Source organism: Chelonia mydas, chromosome 2 (assembly GCF_015237465.2).
Source record: "Chelonia mydas isolate rCheMyd1 chromosome 2, rCheMyd1.pri.v2, whole genome shotgun sequence".
Classification (NCBI taxonomy): domain Eukaryota; kingdom Metazoa; phylum Chordata; order Testudines; family Cheloniidae; genus Chelonia; species Chelonia mydas.
Genome location: NC_057850.1, coordinates 188,056,102 through 188,083,416, shown reverse-complemented (window position 1 = coordinate 188,083,416; position 27,315 = coordinate 188,056,102). Strand labels below are relative to the sequence as shown.

At 39.4% G+C, this 27,315-nt stretch overlaps 1 protein-coding gene across 6 annotated transcripts in view; it reads left to right on the top strand.

Moving 5' to 3' along the window:
* The window catches only part of CNOT10 (CCR4-NOT transcription complex subunit 10), a 63,509-nt gene that overhangs the window by 8,655 nt on the left and 27,539 nt on the right, over positions 1-27,315 (top strand). For 4 of the 6 annotated variants that reach the window (XM_043540882.1, XM_007067218.4, XM_043540879.1 and 1 more), the window contains 12 exons: positions 2,873-2,967; positions 5,469-5,630; positions 6,012-6,162; positions 8,439-8,584; positions 9,561-9,647; positions 10,464-10,547; positions 11,452-11,569; positions 13,140-13,289; positions 14,492-14,694; positions 19,584-19,705; positions 20,643-20,819; positions 23,559-23,639. In XM_043540882.1, coding sequence (XP_043396817.1) covers positions 2,873-2,967; positions 5,469-5,630; positions 6,012-6,162; positions 8,439-8,584; positions 9,561-9,647; positions 10,464-10,547; positions 11,452-11,569; positions 13,140-13,289; positions 14,492-14,694; positions 19,584-19,705; positions 20,643-20,819; positions 23,559-23,639 — 1,576 coding nt within the window. The remainder of the gene's footprint in view (positions 1-2,872; positions 2,968-5,468; positions 5,631-6,011; positions 6,163-8,438; positions 8,585-9,560; positions 9,648-10,463; positions 10,548-11,451; positions 11,570-13,139; positions 13,290-14,491; positions 14,695-19,583; positions 19,706-20,642; positions 20,820-23,558; positions 23,640-27,315) is intronic. The other 2 variants (XM_043540880.1, XM_037890368.2) reach the window with 1 other exon arrangement.

Here is a 27,315-nt window from a genome sequence, read left to right as displayed (position 1 = left end):
TTGCATTGAGTTCGGGGGCAGGGCAAATAGTTTCCTATTTTGAACTGTTAATGATGAAAGATACCTATTTGCAACTGTGCAAATATTCATCTCTTAATGTGTTCCAAACTAGTTAATGGTTATACTGCACATGTATAGCAGATAGTAATTTGTAACATAAATACTCTGGGGCAGCTTGGTTCTTTTATTCCCTAGTGTTGTGGAGGGCCACAGCATTGGCTAGTTCCCTGCCCCACCACAAGATCTAAAGGAGGAATCAGAGTCATTAAGAGTACATCTATGCTGCAATTAAAAACCCATGTCTGGCCCATGCCATCTGACTCTGGCTCACAGGGCCTGGGCTGTGGGGCTGTTTAATTGCAGTGTAGACTTTTGGGCTCAGGTTGGAGGCTGGGCTCTGGGATCCTCCTAACTCATAGGTAGAACACGGTAGAGTTCTGTAGCAATCCTCATGTGTTCCAGTAACTGCTGAGCACCACCTGCAAAGTGCTGAGTGATCCCAACTCCAGTTGAAGTCAATGTGAATTGAGGTCACTCAGTACCTTTCAGGAGCTGGGGTTCTTATGCTTTGAAAATCTTGATACTAGATTAGTGTAATTTTTTTGTGTTAATTTTTAATGTAAATGTGGAATATTAAAAATTTGAAGGCACTTTTTTGGGCCTGAGTCGGCGTGCATTATAACTTATTTCCAGGTACGAAAGGAGATGTGTTGCTATCTTTCTGTCTTCAGGCTTAACCAATAAGTAGCCTACCAAGTGTCACTTCATTTTCTAATCTAAAATTGTCATTAACGAGACTTCTAAAGTGTAGATGTCCATAGCTGCTGTTGCGTATTTACTTTTATCATAATATGGGAATGGGCAATGGCAGATGCTTAAGATATGGCAATGATGACATGATAGACCAGTGGTCTCCAACCTTTTCATGCACAAGATCACTTTTTGAATTTAAGATCAATTCGAGATCTACCCTGCCACTTCCCTGAGGCCCCGCCCCACTCACTCCACTCCCCTCCTCCCCATTGCTCGCTCTCCCCCACCCTCACTCACTTTCACTGGGCTGGGGCAGGGGGTTGGGGTATGGGAGGGGGTGCAGGCTCTGGGCTGGGGCTGAGGGGTTTGCAGTGTGGGAGGGGGCTTTGGGCTGAACCTGGGGTTGGGGGTTAGGGTGCAGGAGTGAGCAAGCTTGGGGTGCAAGCTTTGGGTTTGGGTGCAGGGGTCATTTGGTCGTACTGCACCTAATCTCATAGCATCCACTGGACATTTAATGAGTTTTCCTTTTTATTAGTGTCATTTGTGGTTTATAGATCCAAAATCCTTCAGGGATTGTCACAAATCAGTGTAACATTCTCAACTATGGGGTGTGCGTTGGCTGAGTCTGGGGCAGGGGGTTGGGGTGCAGGAGTGAGGGGTGTGGGCTCTGGGAGGGAGTTTGGGTGCAGGAGGGGGCTCCGGGCTGGGGCAGGATGTGGGAGGAGTGGGAGGTGCAGGCTCTGGGAGGGAGTTTGGTGCAGTAGGAGGTTCCGGGTTGGGGTGCAGGAGGAGGTGCGAGGTGCGCCCTATGGTTGGGAGGCACTTACCACAGGCGGCTCCTGGTTGGCAGTGCAGCGAGGCTCAGGCAGGCTGCCTGCCTGCCGTGGCCCCATGCCGCTCCCAGAAGCGGCTGGCTGCTGGCACATCTCTGTGGCCCCTGGGTGGGAGGGGGGCAGTGGGTCTCCGCGTGCTGCCTGTGCCTGCAATTGCGGCCCCCGCAGCTCCCATTGGCTGGTTCCTGGCCAATGGGAGCTGCGGGGACTGTTCTGGGGGCAGGGGCAGTGTGCAGATCCCGCTCCCCGCAGGGGCCACAGAGATGTGCCAGCAGCCAGCCGCTTCTGGAAGCAGCGAGAGGCTGGGGCAGGCAGGCAGCCTGCCAGACCCCTGCTGCACCGCCAGGCTTTTAGAGGCCCGGAGATCATGATTGACTGGCAGAGGCTCCAGGATCGACCAGTCTATCGAGATGGATGGGTTGGTGACCCCCGTGATAGACAGTACTATGTAATTTACAGATAAAAGCATAAGGTTAGATAACTAAGGATCATATAGATTAATATTTTAGTGTCTAGTGGGAAGAAGAAAACAGTAGATTTATAGAGCTCCCCATGCACAATAAAATGACGACAAAAAATAAATTAGAGTAAAACTGAAACAGCAAAACGTGAGAAATAGGAAACACTTATCTTCAAGGGTGAAAAAACATAGTGGTTCATATCATTTTGTGGGCTTCAGGACTATGTATGTGGTTTCTATGCAGTGTGCATCTTTTTAATATTTATTTCAGTAGATAAACTTATTTCAGTAATATCCTAGTAATGGTTTTTGCCAGCTATTTTCTGTGAATATAAAAACCCATACTTTTAAGAGTGAAATCTAAAATCATCCTTTTATGTACAAGTTTACAGCTGTAAGTTACTCTGTTTAAGATACACTGTGAAAATGAATCAATGGTGATGTCTATACATTACAAGTGTCAGAGTAGCAGCCGTGTTAGTCTGTATTTGCAAAAAGAAAAGGAGTACTAGTGGCACCACTAGTACTCCTTTTCTTTATACATTACAGGTAACTTAGCAGGGAAGGTTGTTGTTCCAATTTTCAGCAGAGGAATTCTAGCTTTCAGGGGTGAAATTTTTCATTCCCAAGTTATAGTACTATATCAGTTCAGAGTTGAATTTAGCTTTTTACAGTGTTGCTATCATTGCTTAAGATGCTTTAGGTATGAATAAGAAGATCTTGAGGGAAAGAAATGGAATGTGTAATGGAAGGAATGGAGTTATGTTTATTAACCTTAGTTGCAAATATAACTAACGTTTTCTGTACTCTTCTGTTTATTTTTCAGATCAGGGAACTGAGAAACATGAAGGAACAGTTACTTCCTCTGGGATTACTGATCAGGAAAAGGAGCTGTCAAGTAGTGCATTACAAGCTTTTAATGTAAGAAAAGGCTTAAACTTCAAAACTTTCTGTTGAACTTACTTGATTATTTAAACTATCACCTGGCAACCAATTTGTTCCCTTTTTTTTTTTTTCCAGAGTAATAGTAAATGTATCAAAAACATAAATTAAATCTAAATTAGTAGCAGACTTCATTATAATATAGTGACATGTCCATTTTGATTAATCTAAGATATCTGATATAATGTGAGAAGACATAGAGGGCTCTTGAATTTAGGGCAAACAGAAACATAACCAAATCTTTTTCTAGGCTCCCAGAGTTCAGTCACTATCAATGCTATGTGATTGGTGAGAATTGGGTAAAATAAGCAGACAGCTATTTTGTGACAGTTCTGTCAACTCTGTGTGCACTCACTGAAGAAAAGTTTCCCTAATTTAGGTATCAATTTGTGGACTTCAAAATAGTTTAAAATCAAAGTTCCTTTATCATTTTGACTGTCCTGCTGAATATACTTTTGTAGTATACTTTTGAACACTACACAACATTTAAATGTCCACATAAAGGACTTACACACGGTAATTTGATAACTTGTGTTCAATACCTCTTCCTATACTTCCTGGAAGCTTTTGTTTGTATATTTAGTAATGTGAAGGCACAAGCTGTAAGCTTTTTAATTTTATTTATTTCTTACTTCATATTTCATTCCTGTTTTGTATTCTGTAGCTTATGGCTGTTGGAGGTATGTTTCCGTTTCTTTGTTTTTCTTTGTACTTACTTTTTTCTACCTTGAATTTCATAAACCAGTTTTCTTATGATACATCTAGTTTATCCAAATCATTTGAATTGGTTGTGTTGCTCATTTTAGATGTCCATCCTCCTTTTCCATTTTGTTGATCATATGCCAATATTGCTTATACAATATTGTTATATAAAGTGAACAAAATTGTCCTAATATAGGCTCTAGTGGCATTTTGATTATCACCCTCTCATTTCTCAAGTGATTCCACATCCTATTGTCCTGTCTTAGGTGTCCTTAACTTTTTTTCCTCTTTGGATAGTAGGAAAGGATTTTTCTGAGCTAATTTCAAATTATTCAAACTGGATTTGAATGACCTACTGCTACTTTTGTTATTGGTTCTAGTATGGACCCAGCCCACTTTGCTTATCCATGATATCCACTCATGATATAATGTATCTGTACCTAGAAGACTTTTAACATATCCGGTTCTAAGGAGGTGACAAAAGAAGACAGAACCACATCTACACTTCCAGTTGTCAGTATTGCTTAGTGTTAAGTTGCCAATAAGTAACCTGGTCAAATGTTTTTGTCATTTCCCTTTCTGGCAGAGCTCCCTGACAGGAGGATGCTGAGAGAGGAGCCCAGGGGTGCTCAGTGTAGTAGGATCAGCAGAAGGGAAAAGAGTAAGATCTTGTGTAATATCTTGCTAAGAAGAGCTCAGGGAGACCCAAGAGAACAGTGTTGGACTCTGAGTGCATCAAATGGTGGCAGAATAGGGAAGGAATCTGCAAGCCTGACAAGTTAGATAGGAAGTAGTCTCTGGATGAAGAGAGGAGAGGAACTTGAGGCCAGAGAAGATTACCACTCCTGGATAGCACTTGATGCTGGAGCAGGAGGAGGGATTGGGTTCCCCATCACCTCAGCAGCAATACCTCTAGGTGGCGCTGCTGAAATTTGTGCTACCCAGGGGAGAGTGCAATTGACTATTGTGAAACCCTGCTGTCTAAGAAAGGAATTGCTTGCAGGTGGAAGGCCAAAGATAGTTTTGCTCTGTCATAATAAACCAGACTCCAAGTGGAGACTTACATGAAACACATGAGTATGTGCAAGTCAGAGGAGAAACTGAGGCCTAGATGACGAGTTGCTGGAATACACCAACCCTGTTGCACATGCCCTCAAATAAATTGTGAAGTAGTTTATTTAAAGCTGGATTATTAAAGTTGGTAGACCTCAAACTTTACCTGCATTTATTTTTTTAAATGTTTGTTTGTATAGGCTAACACTTTAATATGTTCCCCACTCAGATGCCTCAGTGTTTTTTTTTTTCCCCTCAGAGTTACAGCCTGATATTTATAAGCAACTCTACAATAACAAAAAAGTGTACTCATGACTGGAGAAGGGATTGTGAAAATTCTGTAAGGAAAACAGATTTTAGTTTCAAGATTCCAGAGGGCTAATATAAACAAGGACGAATACATTAGAAACTTCCCTTTCAAATAATTTTAGGATTCTTCCATTTCAACTCTTCTTTCACAGATTTCTTTCAATTTCTTTGAATCTTGTGCTTAATTTTAGACTTGTTTCCCATATTAATTTTCATCAGTCTCCCATTACAGCACACCTTTAGTTATGTTTTGTGTTTCAGTTTGGCAGGAAACAATTGTCTTTGTGGGTGTGAAGAGTGGAAATACAACTTTATTCTATAAACTGGAAGAGAGTACTTTTATATTGAGTTACTAACATGTTGATTAAACATTTTTTCCTAATGCATATTGTTGATGTGTGTGCTCCCACTTACAGGCTGGGAATTATGATGCTTGTCTGCAACATCTTAGCTGCTTGCAAGAAATAAACAAAGATGACTACAAAATAACTTTGAATACAGCTGTTGCAGAGTTCTGTAAAAATAACCAGACTACAACAGACAACTTGAAACAAACACTTAATCAACTGAAGAATCAGGTAATGCAAAAATAGTGAGGTGCTTTTTGAATTCAAGTAGTGTCTTCCTCTTACGTCACGGTTGGGGCCCTCTACCAGTTGACGGAACAGGAAATAATTTGTAAAGTTTAGATAGAATAGTGTCTTGGTTATTAAAGTAGTTTTATTTTCTGCTTTTAATTTAATTATGTTCGTAAATGCTTTGTTTATATCAATACTTCCCATTAACCCATTAAGAGTTTATTAGCCTATGAGTAGAAGGTGAAATTTTCTTTATCTTCATACGTGGATCAGTCTATAGCTTTTAACTATTGTTTCCAAATATTGGACTTTTCCCCCCCCCCCACAGTGAATACAGGAATTCTGAATAAAACAAATTTAATTTTTTTTTTTTTTTGGTAGGTTCATTCAGCTGTTGAAGAAATGGATGGCTTAGACGATGTTGAAAACAGCATGCTTTACTACAATCAGGCGGTTATTCTGTATCATCTGCGTCAATACACTGAAGCAATATCGGTTGGAGAGAAGCTTTACCAGTTTATAGAACCTTTTGGTATGTAGATAGGAAGGCAAAGTTATTTCTTATTTTTTTTCCCCTCTGGTTTAATGGCTGCAGACTGTTAAACTGTTTCTTGACCGAAAGCTTCCTGTGATTGATTCTTCTGATTAAGGGTGTGTGTGTGTGTGTGTGTGTGTATTATATAAATATGAATGATATGCATTATCAATTGATACACACGCGCACGCACACAGTAGCTGAGATTTAGAAATAAAGAAGGTGCTGTATGTGTATATCAAGAGAAGCATGATTCAAACATGAGGGCTATGTCTTAAGATAGCAGTAGAACAATGTTTCCCAAACTTGGGACGCTGCTTGTTCAGGGAAAGCCCCCGGCGGGCTGGGCTGGTTTGTTTCCCTGCGTGTCCGCAGGTTCGGCCAATCGCGGCTCCCACTGGCTGCGGTTCGCTGCTCCAGGCCAATGGGGGCTGCAGGAAGTGGTGGCTGGTATGTCCCTCAGCCTGTGCCGCTTCCTGCAGCCCCTATTGGCCCGCAGCTGCGAACCGCAGCCAGTGGGAGCCGTGATCATCTGAACCTGCAAACGTGGCAGGTAAACAAACCAGCCTGACCTGCCAGGGGCTTTCCCTGAACAAGCGGCATCCCAAGTTTGGGAAACATTGCAGTAGAACATGTATTATTTTTATGTTGAATATGAAATGGATGTTAAGGGGTTGACTTCTTTCCGAAGATGCATGTGCAAATAACATGATTGTACATGCAGAATCTTATATGTGCATGAACAAATGGGCAGTTAGGCATACAATGCAATTCGTGTGTGTGTGCGCGTGTGCAAATAATCTATAGGGCCACACAAGCTGTAAGGAACTGTGATAACCAGACATGCCAAACCCACAAAAAAACACAGAAGTTGGGCTTGTTTTTGTCTTAATTAGCTTGTGAGTTGCTTGTTGGCTAGTTTATGGCTTGTAGCTTGTTGCTTCTTTTTTTTGATCAGCTCCCAGAAAGCAGGGGCAAGTGGGGTAGAGAGTCAAGGGTGCACAGCAGGCCCACCACAGTCCCAGACTGCACACCGGCGGGATCTAGTCACATAGAGCGATGGGGTTCTTAGGAATTGGCTTATTTTGAAATGGGATCACCTTGATATTTGGCTTATTGTGAAAGTCAGGGTGCTTATTTACTGCATGGAAGTTGGCAACTGTGGCGATAACTTGTATGTAATTGTGTGCACTCACCTTTGAAAATTAAGTCCCCCATAACTGTAAACAGTGGCTCTCTGTGTAGTGGAATGGTGCTGTGCTTGCCTGATAGGATTTATAAACCTTGCTGAGCTACAGAAGTGTTAAAGTTGTTTGCTGATGCATGCTTGTGTGGGGGTTGGGGGGTCATTGTCAGTAAATCCATTAAGTGAGAGCAACCGAAGGAACAACACATTGACAAACTTAGGGTTCAGTCTCAAAGGCATCTATGCAGAGACACTTAGCCTTGTGCAGAGTTCTGCTGACTTTGATGGGATTCCATGTAGCCATATAGATCTGCCCACATTGATCCCTTTAGGGGATTGGTTCTCCAGTGCTTATCAGTTAGACCAACTTTCAAAATTAATTTTTTTTTTTTTAAGAGGAAATGTTTAATTGTCTCAATTTTATATACCGTATAGGCTCGTTCATAAGCCAAATATTTTTGGTAAAGTGACGCATCAAAGAGCAGGGGTCGGCTTATAAATGGGTCTACACCAAAATTTGATGATTTTAAACTCTATGAAATCATTGAATTGAATATCTATCTAATACATTGTCGTTTTGTTTACCTGGAGCGTTCACAGGCACGGAGCCCCTCGGTTCCCTGTGGCCGCGGTTCGCCATTTCCAGCCAATGGGAGCAGGAAACTGCAGCCACTGGGAGCTGAGGGGCTCCGTGCCTGTGAACACTCCAGGTAAACAACACATCCCGACCGGCCAGTGGCTTACCCTGAGGGGCTGGGAGGCAAAGTATGCCAACCCCTGAAATATAGGGTTGGCTTATGAAAGGGTCACACGGTTTTTACTATTTTTACCTATCCATCTTGGGGGGGTCTGCTTACAAACGAATGGGCTAATGAATGAGTATATACGGTATTTTAATGTTGACAGGTCAACATTTTCAGTGTTTGTAGGTTTGTTCATCAGGATCATCATATATAGTGCATTCAAATTAATTTTAGAACACTTTATGACAGTGCTTTATTGCTATGGGTGTTTTCCCAGTTATGGATTAGTGGGGGCTACATATTAAAAATATAATATTTCTTTCTCCTTTCTTTGTCTGATGTAGAAGAGAAGTTTGCCCAGGCTGTGTGCTTCCTGCTTGTAGACTTGTATCTGCTAACTTACCAGGCTGAGAAAGCCTTGCATCTGCTTTCTGTTTTGGAAAAAATGATTTCACAGGGCAATAATAACAAAAATGGAAAAAATAATGAGGTGAGTATGTTTCAGAGGACCTTATTTAAAAAACAACTATTGGGTGTATTCATGGCAATATGCTTTGGGCTAATCCAAAAATAACCAATAGCTTTTTCAAATAGTTTAAATTTTAAAAACTGTTAGCATGGTTTTAATCTTAGGCTGCCACTGGTCACTTTGTAACTCTGTTTAATTACATTTGGCATGTGTATATATATTCTCCTGCATCCCAAAAGATTGAGAGGTGTTTCCTATTGTCAGATTTTGCATTAGTGGGACGGGTACAGTCTTTAAGGTCAGATATTCCCACTTTGTCTCCCTGGGTGACAGCTCTAAGCTGTAACCAAGAAGCTCTTGCTTTGGACTGCAGTTCCTTTGACCCTGAGCCAGGGAAGTAACTAGTAGGTCAGAGAGGAATCGCCTTTGCTGGCTGAGATATCGGAGGCGTCCCTGAGTATATGAGACATGTTTATGTGTTGCTAGTTGGGGTGAAATATGCTTTAGTTGGCACTGAAATTCTGCTACTAAGAAGTACCCTTTTTGGAGTAAGAAGTAGATTGAGGCTAGACAGGGATCTAATTGAATATAGAACACTTCTTTGTTCTGTTAAAGGAATCTATTGTTTATCTTAAGTGTACACTAACTTTACCGAAGAGTCTGAAGGAGAATAGAAGGTGACTTGACATGAAAATGTCATTTGCAGAACCTAAGGATGTATAGATAAAATGTCCTTGGCTTCCTTATGTGTTAGTGAATTCTTAAAAACCACCTAAGTGCCAGAACAGGATGTGATGATATTAGCAGACATTCTTGTGTGAACATGGACCTTCATTCTCTATAATCTGGTGCGTTTGTTCTTGGATGTAGATTTAGATATGACTGTGTTTTCTTTAGTGGACATTGATTTTCCCCTCTGATATTAGACCTAAGAAAAATAAACCTGTACACTGGATTAAAGATGAAATAATGTTTTCTCCTTTTAATTTGTGTTCAGACAGGTAATAACACAAATAAGGAGTCATCTAATCATAGAGCTGAAAGTGGAGCTTTAATAGAAGCTGCAAAATCTAAGATACATCAGGTAGGAAACTTTTTGGTGTCCAAAATTAGATATTTATATGCAATTTAAAATTGATGATCTCATTTATCTTTATTAAAAAGAGGTATTGCATACTGTGAATCTAGTTAGTCTTTAAAATTAGTTTAAAAGTAGTTTCGGTTACTACACCTGCTCCTGAATTCCTTGACTATTTGTAAAACAACCTGTCCACCCCCAGTGTCTGTATTTTAATTTCTCCCCTGTTTCTGTAAAATCTACACAAGTGAGGAAAGCTGACTAAAGAACAAAGGGGCAGAACTTCAAATGGTGTTAATTGTTGTTTCTCCATTGAAATCAGTAGAGCTATGACCACTTATACCGTAATAGTGGAATTATGACAGTTTACACCAGCCGAGGAGCTGCCCCAGAGTACTATTAAATGAATAAAAAGAAAACTGAAAAATATTTTTCTCTGATCTTTCAGTTATAGAAGTTACTTATCACAATAGTGACAAAAAATTGTATCGCTGAGATTTTTTAACTAAGGGCTGATGTTTAAGTTTTGAAACTTGTTACTCAAACATCATACTGAATCTCTTTTACAATCCATTTTACAGGATTCTGTAGGAGTTATTTTGTTAGAAGCCTGTAATTAAATTTTCTCTTTATATTCTGAAGAGGAGTTTTATTTTTAGACTGTTTTTAAATAGGTTTTCTTAATATATATAAGTACAATATTGTGTAGTAAACTTAGGCATGTTGCATCTTACAGATAACATCAAACTGCATAATTTACTAAACTGTTTTAAAATGTTAATTTTTAAAATTATACTAATGAATTTTTTTTTAATTTAACAGTATAAAGTGAGAGCCTATATCCAGATGAAGTCTCTAAAAGCATGCAAAAGGGAGATTAAGTCTGTTATGAATACAGCTGGAAATGTAAGCTTTTTTTAAAGCATAGTCTGTTTGCAGTCTAGGTCAATTCTCTGTCCTAAAACTAAACTCGTTAACTTTATTTCTGTTCTAAAGTTTGAGGACTATGGGGAAGTGTCTGAAATAAGAAGAGCTTTGGCATTAGTCTTGTTTATAATTTACTTCTGTATCATTGCAACTCATTATTATGGAATTATTATTTGGATTGGCTATTTATGTGCTCAGAAAATCACGCTCAGGGTTTTTGTTAATTTAAGATATAAAAGTTTAAAAAATGAAGCTCTATATAAACTCTAAAGCATGGATTATAATAACCTTAATCAAAGAGTAAGCGACTCCCAACAGAATGTAAATTTCTCTAGAAAAGTTATGGAAGTCTAATCTCCAGTTGATGCAATAACTTTCTTCGCTGACTAGAATAAGTTTTCCTGTTCGTTGATAGGATTAAACTACTCCATAGTTGATCAATAATAAGAATTTGGGGGTACTAAAATCTGTTGCTTCAGTTGAAGCTTTTCAGATCCTTTCATTTTGTTAGAGGCAGTATGTCCAATATAATTCACTTTTGCAGAGCTGGAAGAAGACGCATTCTAGTGCATTCTTTCCATGTGAAGAAAATAAGAATGTTACAGAACAGTTTGTATGTATGTGTGGTATTTTTCAATTTTTTTTTTTAAAGCAGTTACAAAAACATTTAGTTAGAAGTCAAGGTGAATTGTCATTGGTAGCTATGAGAGTTCTAGGAAGAGAAAAATGTTAACTATATATCTGAGGAACAAGTTTTGCTGCATTAAAATAAACACTTCTGTTTTAAAATAGCAACAATTGTCAAACTGTGTGACTATTGCAGTTTAACACTAACAGTAGATCTCCTAAAGCAATTGATAAGTAATTTTTGTTTTCTTCACAGTCTGCTCCTTCTCTCTTTCTTAAGAGCAATTTTGAGTATTTGAGGGGGAATTATCGGAAAGCAGTAAAACTGTTAAACAGCTCAAACATTGCTGAACATCCAGGATTCATGAAAACAGGTAAAATAAAGCATAAAACTCTGACTGTGCAACCACTTACGCACATGCTTATCTTTACACACAAGTAGTCTCATTGAGTTCAGTTTTAAAAGACATTTTTTGGTGCATAAAACCCAGTTCTTTTTTATTTTGTATGAACTGGGTTTTCCAATGTTTTAATTCTCATTGAGTTCAGTAAGACTACTCACAAGCGTTCAAGTTAAGCATGTGTGTAAGTGCTTGCAACACTGGGGCCTTAAATACCATGTTTCTTTATCTTCCTTAGCTCATTTTCCATATCCTTTTCCTCCCAGCCCCTAATTGTTTTTGTGTCTGTTTTAAAACAAAACTAATCCAGCCTAGCAGATATTTAGGAGTATTGTCACATGAAGAGGTGAGGTGTTTTTTTTTTTTTTTTTTTTTTAATTTTTTAATTTTATTTTTTTTGGAATGCCTATGTTTGGACCAGTAGAAACTAGAAGCATAATGGAAGGTGAGTGTGAGGTTCTATACTGCGCCCAGGGGAGACGTTATATGAGACGCGGTGCTAGCTGCAGGGTGAATTCAAAGTTTGCATTGAGTGTTTGCGGTTGGCTCAAATCTTGTGGCGCTTGTAAATATTTATATCTTCTTTCAAGTGAGATGGAAGGCATAAAAATGGTCTTTTAGCCAACATTGGTAACTTAAAACCTTGGAAAACCCAGTTCATACAAATGATAAAAATGGGTTTAATGCAAGAAAAGACATTTGTGTTTTATAATTTAAATAATATAGCTATTAAATGCCCTTTCTTCCATAAAGTTTCATTCGCCGTGTTTTTGTGCAACACTTCTTAATATGTTCTGTGAAACCTCTTGCCAAAACAAGGATGTTTCTTCATCTAGCAGGTATTGCTGGAGAAATGGCAGCTACATGAATAATAGTCATGGAATCTGCCCTGGAAATATCACAGTTCTCTGATTACTTGAATAGATGCAATTAAATAAATATGAAGTTGCTTAATTTAGAAACTAAGTTATTTTTTATTAGTGGTAACCTTGTGAAACTGCCTTTATAAGTAAATAGGTCAAAAGTTAAATTGTCAATATTATCTGAACACCATATATGTGCAGTCTCAATCTGAGAAGCCCTCATTTCTCTTCTGCTTGTATAGTTGGATTAGTGTTTTTGCTTATTTTATTAAACATTGAGCAGATAATGTCATGTAAGAATTTCCTTCTTACAGGAGCCATATGTCAGAAAACTGCAAGTGTTTACACATGAAGTACTAAGAGAACTTTCAGATTAATGTGCTGTAAATTGAAATCTGCCAAAGTGGTTTTATACCCTGCTGTTCAAGAACATGATGCATGAGAAGCTCACCAAACCCCTTACCACTTATCAATTTAAATAATGTTGTATGTTCAAAGGAAGTAAAATGGTACACAGAAGTAGTAGGTGATTAATTTATTGTCTCATTGGTCTTCATAATCGATCATATCATACTATGTTTAGTTTAGCTCTTCACAGGAGTATCTTGCTAAGAATGTACAATAATGTCCTGAGCTATAAAAATGTTTTGATTTTTGATTATATTTTGCTGTTTTCTCAGGTGAATGCTTAAGGTGCATGTTTTGGAACAATCTCGGCTGCATTCATTTTGCTATGGGAAAGCACAATTTAGGAATCTTCTACTTTAAAAAGGCCCTGCAGGAAAATGATAATGCATGTGCACAACTAGGAACAGGTAGCACAGACCCAGGTAAGACCTGTAACAGACACAAAGCGTGGTGGTGAAGTGAGTGTTTTGATTCAAATACATTGTTACTGGAGAGCTTATATTAGTACTTCTTTTTTAGTAATTACCATTCAGTGATCCACAAGGGACAGGGTAAGAAGGAAGGGAGTTTTGAGTGTACTTGATTTCAGAATATAGCTGCCTGCTGTCAGAAATAGATGATGATGAAAGGTGTGTCATTTTCTTGCTTGCTTCAGCATGTTGGAAGCTTTGGTAATTATTTCTACATTTGTTTACACTATTTGATTGTCAGTCAAGAGGGTCTGAAATAAACACAGTTTTCCTGCCCTATTGTACATCATTAAAACCATTACTCATGATCTTGCTGACTTGGATTGAGTCATCAAGGTTTGAAAGTCTCTCTCTCTCTCTCTCTCTCTCTCATTTGCTGCCTTAAAAATCATTTTAACTGTGTTTTTGTCTTAAATACAAACTTCTCAACCTTTTTTGTTAGTGAACTGTCCAGGTTTGTGTGAATTTTCACCTACAATTAGTCTGATTTCATTATGTTTATCTGACGCCGACTTTGATATAATCAGTTTTTTTTTTTTTTTTTTTTTAAAGCCTGATTTTAAATGATTCATGATACTGTATTTCTTAATTGTAACTCAGTCTGTTAGTATGAGTTTGTTTTGGTTTTTTTTTTTTTTTTCAACCAGAAATCTTGCATCAAGTCATATATTTCATTTTATGTTAAATCCACACTTTACCAATTTGACAACTAGTTCTCAGTGTTGCTTGTTAATTCTTATAAGTGTGTATTATGGTGGTATAGACCGTAATGTCAATAAAAAGGGAGAGGCTGTTTATGATGATATTAAAATAGTAAAACAAGTACTTTTAAAAAGTGGAACTAATTTGTTACAAATTTTATAAAAATTGAGAATAATGAAGAAGCCAAGGGCATTTAGATGACTTTGGAGTTGTATGATATTTCATATCTAATATATTGAGTAATCAGCATAGTTAGTTAATAAGATTAAAACAGTCTATACTCTGACTAAGGTGCATTTTTTTGTTCTGAGGTCAACTCTAAGGTGGGAGGAATTTATTTACAGAGGGAAATTAGTGAATGTTTACATGATGCAATTATTTTTCCAGCAGTGTTCTTTCATTTCTGCCCTCTTAAACTGGATACCCAATATTATCTAACCTCTCTCTCACAGGCAAGAAATTTTCAGGGAGACCTATGTGTACGTTGTTGACTAATAAACGGTATGAATTGCTATACAACTGTGGAATTCAGCTTTTACATATTGGGAGGCCCCTAGCTGCTTTTGAATGCTTGATAGAAGCTGTCCAAGTTTACCACTCAAACCCACGCCTCTGGTTGAGACTAGCAGAATGCTGCATTGCTGCCAACAAGGGGGTAAGTAAGTCTGCTTCAGAAGCCATCTGATCACACACCACTTCTAAAAACCAGTATCCTTTTGAAAAGAAGAAATATTCCTTGAGTTCTACTGTACATGTTACAGGCCTGCTTCTTCAATATTTAGTTATGCAGATAATATACTATTGTGAATTTATATCAGATTCTTTTAATATGAAGATATCTACCTGCTTTACAAAGGTGGATAAGCACTGTCTCCATTTTATAGAAGCGGAAATTAAGGTCTGGAGGTTAACTCACTTGTCGTAAGGTCAAAAAATGTCGTGGTAGCTATTTTAGAATATTAGTAAGGGATAACAGGAAAATATGTAAGTGGATGTTAGAAGAATTCCTCACTAAAGTTATAGGCTTTGTATATGAGACTAGTGAAGCATGCTTTCTCCTGGCAAATTTATATGACATTAATGCATTTAGACCATATTTAACTCATTACAATACTTGGTAGACATTTTTAACATGCTCTGAAGCAGAGTTGTCTCCCAAGTCTCTGCATGGCTTAGATTTGATTTTGTACTGACTTTATTTTGGGGCTAAAAATAAAGATAAGGAATGAATCAGCGGTAGTTTGCAGTGTGGCTTCACCCGTTAATAAGATACAACATGCTACTTCTCCATGGTGAAAACTCAAACTTACCTTATCATGCCGTCTCATTCACCCCACTATTCTTAGGTACTTAATGGGACCTAACCTTCCCATTGTGCTTTCACACTGATAGCAAAATTTTACTCCCTCTTCAGGCCATATTGTTCCTTGACCCAGTAGAACTAAGTTGTACTGTGGGGTAGTTGTACTGTGAAAAGGAGAATCACAGGATTTAAAAGTCTTGCATGGGCTGTACATCCTTCTCTGTCCTGTGGAGTTCTGCTCTGCTGGGGCTCCCAGTGCAAGGAGTTTTGGGGATGGGAAGTAGTAAGGTTAAGTGGAACTGCTGGCCAGTTCTCTTGTGGGAGCATAAATATCCATGCAAACCGTTGCTAGCAGTTACAGTATAACTGCTGCTGCTCTGTGGCAGTGGGGTGGATTTCTTTCTCTTCTCTCCCACTCCCTTCTCCCAGTCTCAGTGGAAATTCCCCCTCCACACATCCCACATCCATATGCCAATATGTATGATTTGAGTGCAAGTATATTGTTACATTTGCAGACACAAATGTGTTAGCTGGCTTCTTGTGACCTGTATTTATTTACTGCTGAATATGCTGGTATCTAAATCCTACAAATTGTCTTACTGTGTCAGTCCCTCTAGTCCAATGTCCTGTCTCTGATAGTAACCAGTACTAGGTGCTTTAAAAGAAGGTGGGCAGAATTCTGACCAGTGTCATTTAGTGGTTGGCATTTGTTCTGGTTCATGAGGGTTGGTTTGTATCCCTTAGGATAAACAAAAAACAAGTCCTATCTAATATAAATATTTTCTCAAAGTAGGGGTATGGACTGCATGTGATAGGAATCTAAACAGGATATAAGCAACAAGCCATACAGTGGTATATGTAGAATCCTGGTATGTGACCTTTTTCCTTTCTTTTCACACATCCAAAACTCACTGCAGGCTTTCATAATTTCCTATCTCAATTACTGCACCCTTTTTCTCTCTAGCTTCTCTGAAATCTGGGCCACTCTATCCAGTCTGTACAAAAATGCATCATCTCTGCTCTTCGTTCTGATCCCATCCTCCTCTCTTTGAATCCCTCCACTGGAAACTCTTCTTCTCTCACAGTATCAAGTTGAAATTTCTTGTTCTTTTTGACTTTCAATGCCTTACACAACTCTTCCCATCCCTGTTTTTATGTAGTTTTGTTCTTTATTGCATGCACTTCTGCTCATGTATTTGCTCCTACAAACGCTTTCATGTTTTCACCCATGCTATCCTTGAATTGCTCTGTAAGGTTCCTCTACTCCAGTGATTTTCAGACTTGTGACCCATTTTACACAGCAAGCCTCTGAATGTGGCCCCCTTTATAAATTAAAAACACTATTTTTATGTTTAACATTTATTATAAATGCTGGAGGCGAAGCAGGGTTTGGGGGTGGAGTCTGACTGCCCAGGACCCCCCCATGCAATAACCTTACGACCCCCAGTTTGAGAACCCCTGCTCTACTCTCTCTCCTCCTTTAATTCCCTCTCAAGACCTGCTCCTCTCATGTTGCCTACAAGAAACCAGCCAGTACTTAATAGCGAGGCTTACAAATATAGAAAATGTTATGTATGGTGCCTCTCCCACACATTTTATGTTTCTGCCTTTGGATTGTAAGACTTTTGGGATTGGGACCATATTTACATCTGTCTGTAAAGCTCCTAGCCCAGTGGGGCCCTAATCCTGATACAGGACTTGGACATTACCATGAAAGAAATATTAAGTAACAGTGATGTCACAAGAAATTCTCAGGCCCATGGCCTGCCTTAATCTGGCCCTGATTCTATGCACACCAACCACATCATGGGACATGGCTCTGCCCCTATGCTATGGCCTTGCATCCCACTTGAAATGGTAGCAGCAGGGACAGCAGATCCTCTTCTCTTCTCCTGGAGTGCACCAGCAGCCCACGGGATGGTCTCCCGCAGCTTTCTCCAAGAGAAGCAAGGGTGGCAGTAGGAGGGCCCCCAGTTCTTTCTCCAGAACCTGTAGTATTTATTTTAGTGCGTGGGCTAAGCCGACTGCATTATTCTCCTTCTGCTACACAGACCCATGTTGGGATGATGTCAAGTTTGGTGGGGGGATGTTTGCCGAGATTGGGAGTTAACACCCCATTGAGATACAGGGGCAGTTCATATCTGTTAAAGCTACTGCTTTATGCTCTCTGCAAGCTCAGGCAGATGTCATTGTGTTGGATCACGTTTTCATGCTTTTCTTCACAATTGTTGAGGGCTAGAAACGTACTTTTATTTTATCATAGATGGAGCTGGTAACTGCTGCTATAATTGAGGTTTCCTGGCTCTTCTCAGTAGAAGACCTTGTTTGGCTTATAACTTTGCCAAACTTAAACTGTGTAGGCTGAAATTGTCCATGCTGGGTGTCTACCTCACAATGAATCTTTCTGAAACTTTCAGCAAAAATGGTTTAGCTGTTTAAAGCAAAAGGAAATTTTCCCATGTTAAAAATTCTTACAACCATTTAGCTGAAAAGCTATAATGCCTGCTTTGGAGCCAGGTCTTGAAATTTGGCCAGGGGAGCTGCATTCGTGTCAGGGATGTGGCTTTTGCTTTTCCCATGGAAGTCTTCCCAAATTTGGCCAAAGTATAAGACGGAAAAAAATCTGCTAGCAAATGCTCCATAAAAATATTGTTAGTATCTGGCAGCCAAATTTTCCACAGATTCTGTCTGCACTGAGCATACTCCAGCCTGGGATTGCAGAGGCTGAACTGGACTTTCCCTGCAGTTGCTGCTTCTGGCTGCTGTGGCATTAGGCACTGGAATTAAACAGGGAGACTCTCTCTTGTGCTCTCAATATTCCCCCTGCTGGTGACCAGGCAGTATGAAGCAGGAGCAGCAGCTTGACTGAAATGCAGAGGGGACAAGAGCTGGAAGGGAGAAGATACTGGGACTGGCTGGGCAAGGAGACTGGGGAAAAGGAGCTTGGAAAGGAAGACTGGCACTGGGAGCCTTCGATTTTACAGGGGGTGTGGGGAGAAAGATTGGGATTTGGACATGGAAAGGAGGAGACTAGGACTGGAACTGGGATTAGAAACTGGGTTTGGGGAAGAAACTTGTATGCGACTGACACAGGGACAGGTCAGAGGGGACACAAGTAGGAGGAGTCTGGCTTGAGGGGATCAGGAAGTGAAGGGTCTATACCTAGAAGAGCACACTTCTCTCCCCTTCCCCCGAACCTGGAATTGAACCCAAGGTTGCTGAGTCTTGACGTTCCTCTGCTGTCAGCAAATACTTGTGAAACGCACTGCAAAAGCATATGTCACATCTTCTTGATGACCCCTGAAAGATCAAGATGCTTTCACATGATGGACTTTCTGGGTTTTAGGTTTTTTGGTTTTTTTAATACCTAGGAAATTAAACATACAAAACTATATAAAGTTAAGGTTGCAAAGTCAAACGCTCAAAAGATACAAAATGTGAGGATTAAGATTGCCTGTGGAATCTTAATTCAGATCCCTTGTGCATATATGTTATAATAGTCTTTAATTACACGATTATATCCTAAATTTTGCCCAGGATCCCTGCTTCATTCAGGGCACAGGATGGACCTGATCTGAGGATATATTAGGGTTGTGTAGCGAAAGAGACGTGTCTGTAAGACCCCACCTTTGTTTGTTGCAGAAGTTGGAAAGTTTGTGCTATTTGAAGTACTTGGGATGGGTGGCTGTAGGCCCACCCAAAACTAAAGGCCTGAGTTCAGGGAGAAGAACCACTGGACCCATGCATCTATTGAATATGGGGGACAACAAATGAAAAAAATAAGGTGGGAGTGAGGTCAGAATATAAATATTGGTAGTTTATATTATTTAGCTTCATATTATGTAAAAAATTTTAATGTCCTAGCAATTCTAAATTTGACTATTTTTGAAAATGACTTGGTTCATTGTCTTTTTTTTTTTTTTTTTTATAATAGAGGAAAAACTAGGTCAATAGACTATTGAACAAATTATCAAAAATAATCCCTGAAGCTTCAAGTTAGTTGGGGTTATAGTAAAACTGCATTGTGAGGACAAATTAAAAGTTCCTTATCCTTCATGATATTTGGATGACAGTAAAACTTTCTGGGGTGTTCTACCATCTCCAGGCGAATTCCAAATTAATGCAGGTTAGCTGGGTTCAGTAATGTACATGTAATGTTTTGTTTTCTCAGCCCTGCAGCTTTTATGTCAAGAAGATCACCTGTTCAGCCTCACTGATATTTTCAATCCTTCTTCTTTTAGACATCAGAACAAGAAACTAAAGGTCTTCCAAGCAAAAAAGGAATAGTACAATCTATTGTAGGTCAAGGCTATCACCGTAAAATAGTCCTTGCCTCACAATCAATACAGAATGTTGTTTATAAGTAAGTATGCAATTTTTCTGTACTCTGTTACTTTCTACTCATCTCTGTAAAGGGTGTATGGCTGTTTACCAGGAAAAAAATATTCTAAACTTCCCTGTCTTTAAACGTGAATAACTTTATTCATGTGAATATTCCCATTGATTTATATGGGACTACACATATGTTTAAAGTTACTCATGTGTTGAAATGTTTACAGGCTTGGGGTCTTAGTGGGTGTCTAGTGTTGGATGGGCAACAGAAGGCTTATTTATGTGTTTAATGAAGCTCAAGTTTTAGCTGGCCATTTCCTAATTTAATCTCTCTCTAGAATTCATGTTTTCCACCTAGCTGCATGTTAAATTGTTTATAGAAAGGGAAATTATCACAAAAACCCTATCCTAAAAAGTAGCTTAATAGATAAGATGTACAAAGTTTTATTACTTGTTAGCTAAAGTATCTCATCTTATAAGAGCCATAACACTTGAAGTAAGATTATATGTGAATTGCCTGTACTTCTAAGTGGTAGAATGTATTGGCTTTGTCTTCAGGCTTCACAACAGAATGTGTGCACGTATTATGTTGTTCCTGCACATCTTGTTTTCTTGTATGTGCACTGATGCTGTGTTTAGTTCTCTACAAGCCGAAGTGTACAAACAAAAAGGAAAAAGTGCCCCAGGATTTTGTATCCAAAGGATCTGATTTTACCAGCACTCTATTTAGGGAGTTCCTGTTGGAATGTATGGGACTTCCATGGATGGAGCTCTAAATTAGGATATAATCATTTTGTTGAGTGCATAAAATAAATATTTAAATATAACTTATTAAAGCATGAAATTAATCTTCCACTGGTCCATAGGACAAAGTTGTTCTGTGTCTTCCTGAACTCACTTTTTCTAGAGCATTATATTTTTTGAATGAAGTAGCAATAATAGTTACTAGTTAACCTCCATCTTTCAAGTGATGGGCAGTCCTCAGCTATCCCTGTAGCCAGTATGGAGTTTGCAGCGATTTGTCTAAGAAATGCCTTGCTGTTGCTGCCGGAAGATCAGCAGGAGCCAAAGCAGGAAAATGGATCTAAAACTAATAACCAGTTGGGAGGAAACGCAGAGAACAATGAAAGCAGTGAAGCATGCAGGTAAATACAATAGTAGATATTTCAGTTATTTAAAAAACTTTTTTTTTTCATCCACAGCATCTGAGTGAGATTTCTGTGCCTATTGCCTGTCCTGTAGTTTGACAGGTAGAAAAATAGAAAACGTAAAAGGTGATCTCAAACACATGCAAAGTCATTCTGTTACACTGGTAGCAGTTTTAAGTACTGCTAAGCAAACCTGAGTTAAAATTAGTGATTGGACTTCCACCATCAAACACTTACTTATTTTCTTTCAAAACAAAACAAAAACTACCCTTCAGCAATTAAATTGATTTTTATGAATGTTTTCACTGTCTTTTTACTTATGTTTTACAAATACTAAATGTGTTGACGGTGGTTTTTGTTTTCCCAGTCACCCTGGGGGTGCACATACTTCTGTAATTCACAGGACTGGTCTATGCTGAACACTCACATTAGAATAGCTACGTCTCTCAGGGGTGTGAAAAATTCACACTGGTGACAGGTGTAGCTATGCTGACTTAACCCCCAGTGTAAAGAGCACTAGGTCAATGGGAGAGTTTGTCGACCTAGCTACCACCTCTCAGGGAGGTGGACTAACTACAGTGACGACTGTCTACAGACTAACAGTGCAGCTGTGCCACTGAAGTGCTTCAGTGTAGACACTCACTAGAGCAACTAACTACAGAACCCCTTCCATCACTGCAGAGAGTCTCCACTGGCACACTACAGCAGCACAGCTGCAGCAGAGGCAGCTATGCTGCTGTAGCATTTTAAGTGTAGACAAGCCCTTAGTGTCTTATACTTCAGTTCTAAACATCTGCCCTGGCCTCCGATTTGGTACACAGACAAAGCACTCTTTGGGTGCTGTATGCAATATTATGCTTATTTCTGAGGTGGGGGATGGAGGTTGGATTTCCATATAAAATCAGGGGTGTTGGAGAAGAGCATTAACAAAATTATGTAGAGAACTTTTCTTGGTTCCTGCCTTCACTGTGCCTGGTGTAATGCCGGTGAGTCCCTCACTTTCATGGACACAGTCCTCGGAGAAAATGTTTAGAACACCAGCTTTGGGGGAAAAAAAACAGGTAATACTGGAGGCCTTAGTTCGTTTAAGGAAAATAATAGAAAGTTGCATTTTGTTATACCCAAGTTCCAATATATAGTACTGAAAGTGCAGAAACCCCATTTATCCCTTTAACAGTTAAGGAATTCAGTCTATGTCGGGTATTTAAAGGAAACTTCTTTTCATTTTCTTTTTTCTTGCTATTGGGAGTATTTTTTCCCCACCATCTTTCCTTAGAAATCCTTCATGACCACAGTCCACAACTTGTGATTTTTTCTTAGTGAATCATTCCTGGTGCGTCCCTTTTCCTTAACAGGAGTGATGAAGAGAAAATGTGCATTGTAGAAGAGGATTTCTTACTGTCATATGACTTCAAAAGCATAGGCTTCTATAACTAACATTTTCACTATACCTCCCAAGGAACATTGTTGCCCCCCAGAAGTCCAATAACTGAGTATTCTCTTCCTGAATTCATGCTGCCAAGTTCTGAAAGGATTTTCATCCATTCCTCTCAGCTAGGAACCTTGTCTGTTTGGAGGTAGGGGGTAGGGACAATAGAAGAACCAAGATGGTGACATTCTCCTGAAAATATTGTACACTCTGGACCTTGTAACAGACATTCCCCTGGTGAAAAGGGGGTGGTTTTGTGTGTGTGTTCTACAACTTTAGGTAAGGTTTCCTTTACTTCTATACTTCTCTTGATGTTTGGTCCGAAGTTTGCACTGGAATAACCTCATTCATCTATACATGTATGAGGTAGTGCTTGTGGTAAGCAGAGATGAAGCAGTACTAGACTTGGGTGAAAAATTTCTCACTGTTTTGTGAAGTGGGCGAAAATAAAAAAAAAAATCCAGACTAAAACCTTGGTCTGTCGTATCCAAATTGTGTTGTTTTTTCTGCCGAAATGCAAGTGTAGTCTTTCCCCACCTCAGAAGGAAGCTGTTTTTCAGCTTATTGTAAACTGCAGTTCCACGTTTGCCAGTGCAGAAATTAGTGTTTGCTGCCAAAGATGGAAGGAAAGCTTTCAACTTTCAAAATTTGTGTTCAAGAAAAAGAAATGGTGAAAATACAAGTTTTGAGAGAGAAGTACGTCTTGAATTGTCCAAATATATGTGTATATTTCAGGTTTCACATTAGAATATTACTAACTGAAAAATAAGTGGATTCTTGGTGTGGTTTGTGGGGGTGTGTGTGTATATATATTTATGATAAAGAATTCCTCTAATTTGACCATACATTGCTAAAAAATTCAAATTGTACTGGGCCTCTTCCTGTCCTTCCCCTAAGTTAAAAGGAAGGAAGCTATCTCTAATACAAACCCAACACAATCTGCATCTACCAGATTTAGTCGTTTCTCCTATAGAATTCTAAAAATAGCTTAAAACTGCATACGGTAGTGTTGGTGTTTTTTTTTTTTCTTTTGTTGGTAAAAGGTTGTCACTGCCTCCCCCCAAAATTGAAATTGTTAATGATACCAGTGCTTGAAGTATTGCCAGCCCTCACTTTTGCTTCTTTGTTCAGCTTTTTCCATTTCAACATGGAGGATTCTTGCTTTTTTTAAAAAAAAAAAAAAAAAAAAAAAAAAAGCAGGGGGGATGGGGGGGGGATTAGTGTCCGTCGTTATTGCATTTACATTCCTTTTTTTGTTAAAGGCTTGAAGGTCACTGCTCGCAATTAACAGGCTGTCTTCATTTCAGCAGTAAAAGTCATGAAGGAGATAAATTCATTCCAGCTCCACCTTCTTCACCTCTGAGAAAACAGGAATTAGAAAATTTAAGGTAAGTACTTCTGTTGCTTGGGAACTTGAAACTGACAAAAACAAGCAGAATGTCAGACTGTAGTTTAAAAGTGTTTTTAAAAAAGTCACATTGAACCCAAAAACTACATCACAGCTGCTAGGCATGGAATGAACTATCAGCAGATTACAAGGAAATTAGATAAATATTAATCTAAGAGGAAGGCACTTTCTTTCCTTAAGGCTACGTTTTTAATTAAAAGAGTAAAACTCAATAAAGAGCAGGGTACAGGTAAAAAAACTGTAGCTTTGAGGTTTGTACACAAATCTAATGTCCCTTTTACTACATTTAAAAAAAAGAAAAAAAAGCATGCTCACTTTACAGTCAAGAATCTGTGATTCCTGCTGCCATTAATGGAAATGATTGAGATTTCATTATGTTGCCTTTTCCTTCTAGAACACTCGTAAGGCTAGCTTTCATGCCAGCCTATAATATCCCATCTTTCTCGGACAGATCGAAAATCAAAGTAATGTTAGTGCATATCACATTTCCACATCACGACTCTCCTAACAAAGGTGACAGGGTAGTGAACTGAGGTTTTGAACCACATGTGATAGCCACCATATCGGTTTTAAGAAACTAGCATATTCCACTGAAGGATATTAAGACAACTAAAAGCTATTAAAGTAATCTTAATGCAAACTTAGAGGGTTTTTTTCGTATATAAGTATAATCAAAGCAAGTTTTCTAAAGACTTGTCTAGACTAGGATTTAAAGATGTGATTTGAGCATGTGTTATCTAAATTGGGCTAACTAGTACGTTTTAAAAGTCTGGCCAATACAAGGGAATGCCTTTAACATTGCTCAAATGGTTGATGTTAAAGCTTACACCCTAGCATGTCTTCATGTTCCAGGGCTACAAGTAACTGACTAGTTTTCCATTAGCAAATTCTTCAGACCTATGGTGCTTGGAATTCAAGGTGATAGGTGCTTATACGTTGAATGTTAAGCGAATAGTAGGTAATGGCAGCTGCTGGTGATTTTCTTTTTACATGGGTGAGTATAGAATGTGGCAAATTGGCAGACCAAATTAAGTATGATTGTTTGTCATGGATTCTATAATTTTATTTTATTTTTAAAAATCATGACTTCACATTTTGAGATGTATATGAGATAGTAAACAAGTATGCATGTTAAAGCTTTATTAATTTAATCATACTTAGCCTTTGACTGTACATAATATGAAACTGAGTTTGAAAAAATTATCTTTGTCCCATGTTGTTTTTGACCTTTTAAAAAGTACAGTTTTTCACCTCAAATTCCTCAATCACTTCACTTTAGTTCTGCACAAGTTACTGAAATCTCAGGCTGTACCACATATGACCTTATGCTAAGTGCAAAAAAAAAAATCTAAAGTGCACACATCTGCTATGTGTGGCAAAACCAAGCCGTTGGTGGAAACCTCAGGTCAATTAATACCATGTTCTAGTGTATTAAAACATCAGGCTGGAAGGTTCCAGAAAAAAGCCACCTCTACCACACTGGGACCATTACATCTCCATTCCTTGGTCATCCCTGCCCATTACCTCAGAACTGGATTGGAGCAGTACCAGCCAGTGAAATCTGGCTGCATTAAAAACTAAAATGCATGTGACCTTAAAATCCAATGCTTTGTTGAACTGAATTCCTCAAGTGGATGTAGTGCTGTAATTTTGCTTTCTGTCTATATGCTGCTGCTTGTCCTGTAAGTGCTACCATTTGGTAAAGTGGAATGTGAAAATCATCAGAAGACGGTGATGATGGTGTGTTTTGGGTTTGTGTGTAGGATTTTTTTTTAATAGAAACTGGAAGCCCAGAATAAGAGCTTAATAGTTCTGCTTGTATTTGTTGTGCTCCCTTTTAATACAGAAGCCCTGATCTCTGGTCCATGCACAAGCAAACAGTGGTTTATACTTTATCAGTCCAGTAAAGATGTGCAAAGAAACGGTTTGACGTTTCAGCCTTCCAAAACTAGAAATCACCACTCTGGCATAGAAGTAAATTGAACAAATTAAACAAAATATGAAGTTTTGTCATGGTCAGGCAATTGATTTATAGCCCAAGATTGATCACTGACTTAGACTGAGCTTTGCATGTTGTAAAATTACAGCTAAATTATATCGAACTATGGAGGCTATTAAAGATCAGGAGATCAGCAACAGTATTGCACAGATGCAGTGGGTCAGATTAATGCACTTGCAGTAGAAGCTTCAAGCATTAGACCTTCAGGGCAAAGCAGGGGAGATATGAAAGTGTGATGGCCAGGCTTCTGTTCCTCCTTCTCCTTTTAAGAAATAGAATTAAGTGGTGGAGGAATAAACAGAAGATTCTCAACTTTTTCATGGCCTTTCCTAACTCAAGTCTGATTAAAGTCAAATCTTATGTATCTCTTGCTTTCTGATTTTTCCTATCACTGTGTAAAGCTTCCAGTAAATAAGTTTCTAAACCTAAAATTACTCCTGTGGGAATTCTGTGCCACTGCACAATGCAGAATTTGCACAGAATTCGATATTTCTCCTGCAGAATTGGGGCTGCTGGCTGCCACTAGGGGCTGCTGGACTCTGCAGAGCCCAGTGAGTGGAGTACCCAGCCTAGTGGGGATGGAGGCTGCACGCTGTGGCTGCCCAGCTTAATCCTCATTCTCCTGGGGACGGGAGAGAGCCTGGGAACCCAGCTCTGGCAAAGGGTGAGGATGGGCAGGGCCGTACCACACCACGTTCCCTGGCAAGACAGTAAATAAACTGGGGGGAGTAAAGGCTCTGGGGGTGCAGGTGTCTGGACCAGGGGGGTGCCCTGCAGATAGGCTCTGTGGGGAGAAGGGGTGCAGGTGCTTGGGCTCTGAGGAGAAGGGGTGCGGGTGTCTTGGCTTGGGGGTGCTCATGGCTGGGCTCTGGGGGGAGAGGGGGTGTGGGTGTCTTGGCTCTGGGGATGCCTTGTGGCTGGACTCTGGGGGAAGAGGGGTGCGGGTGTCTGAGCTCTGGTGCACGGGGGCAGGTGTCTGGGTTGGGGGGGTTCCCTCTGGCTGGGCTCTAGGGGGAAGGGGTTGCCCTACGGCTGGGCTGGGCAGTGCCCACGGCTTGGCTCTGAGGGGAGAGGGTGCAGGTGACTGGGCTCTGGCGGCACACACAGTGGGCTCTGGGGGAAGAGGGGTGTGGGTGTCCGCACTCTGGGCGGGAGGGAGCAGGTGTCCGGGCTCTGGGGGCCCCATGCAGCCACCTTCAGTACTCCCCAACTGGAACTGGGTTGTAAGGGCTTCTTTAACTCTCTTTTCCTGGGGAATCTTTTTTGCTGTTGTCTATATTGTTGACATACTTGTTTTGAGATAAATTACCAAAATAATTGAAACTAGAGTGATTATATTGTGATATTTTGATAATAAAATATGCAGAATTTTTCAGAATTTTAAAATATTGTGTGCAGAATTTTTAATTTTTTGGTGCACAATTCCCCCAGAATTATTAAATGCAGTTTCTTGTATAACTGGTTCTTCTGGGGACAGTGATGGCAAAAGGAACAGGTGTTATTTCTAGTCTGTTCTAAAACAAAGTCTGCACATTATGTAGAGTCAAATTGAACCCCTTATTAGAGTTTGGTGTTCTTAACCAAAATCAAATCTCAGCTCTAGCCTTTTATGTTCACAGGGTACTTCTTCAAGGAGTGTCCCTGTGCATGCTCCACT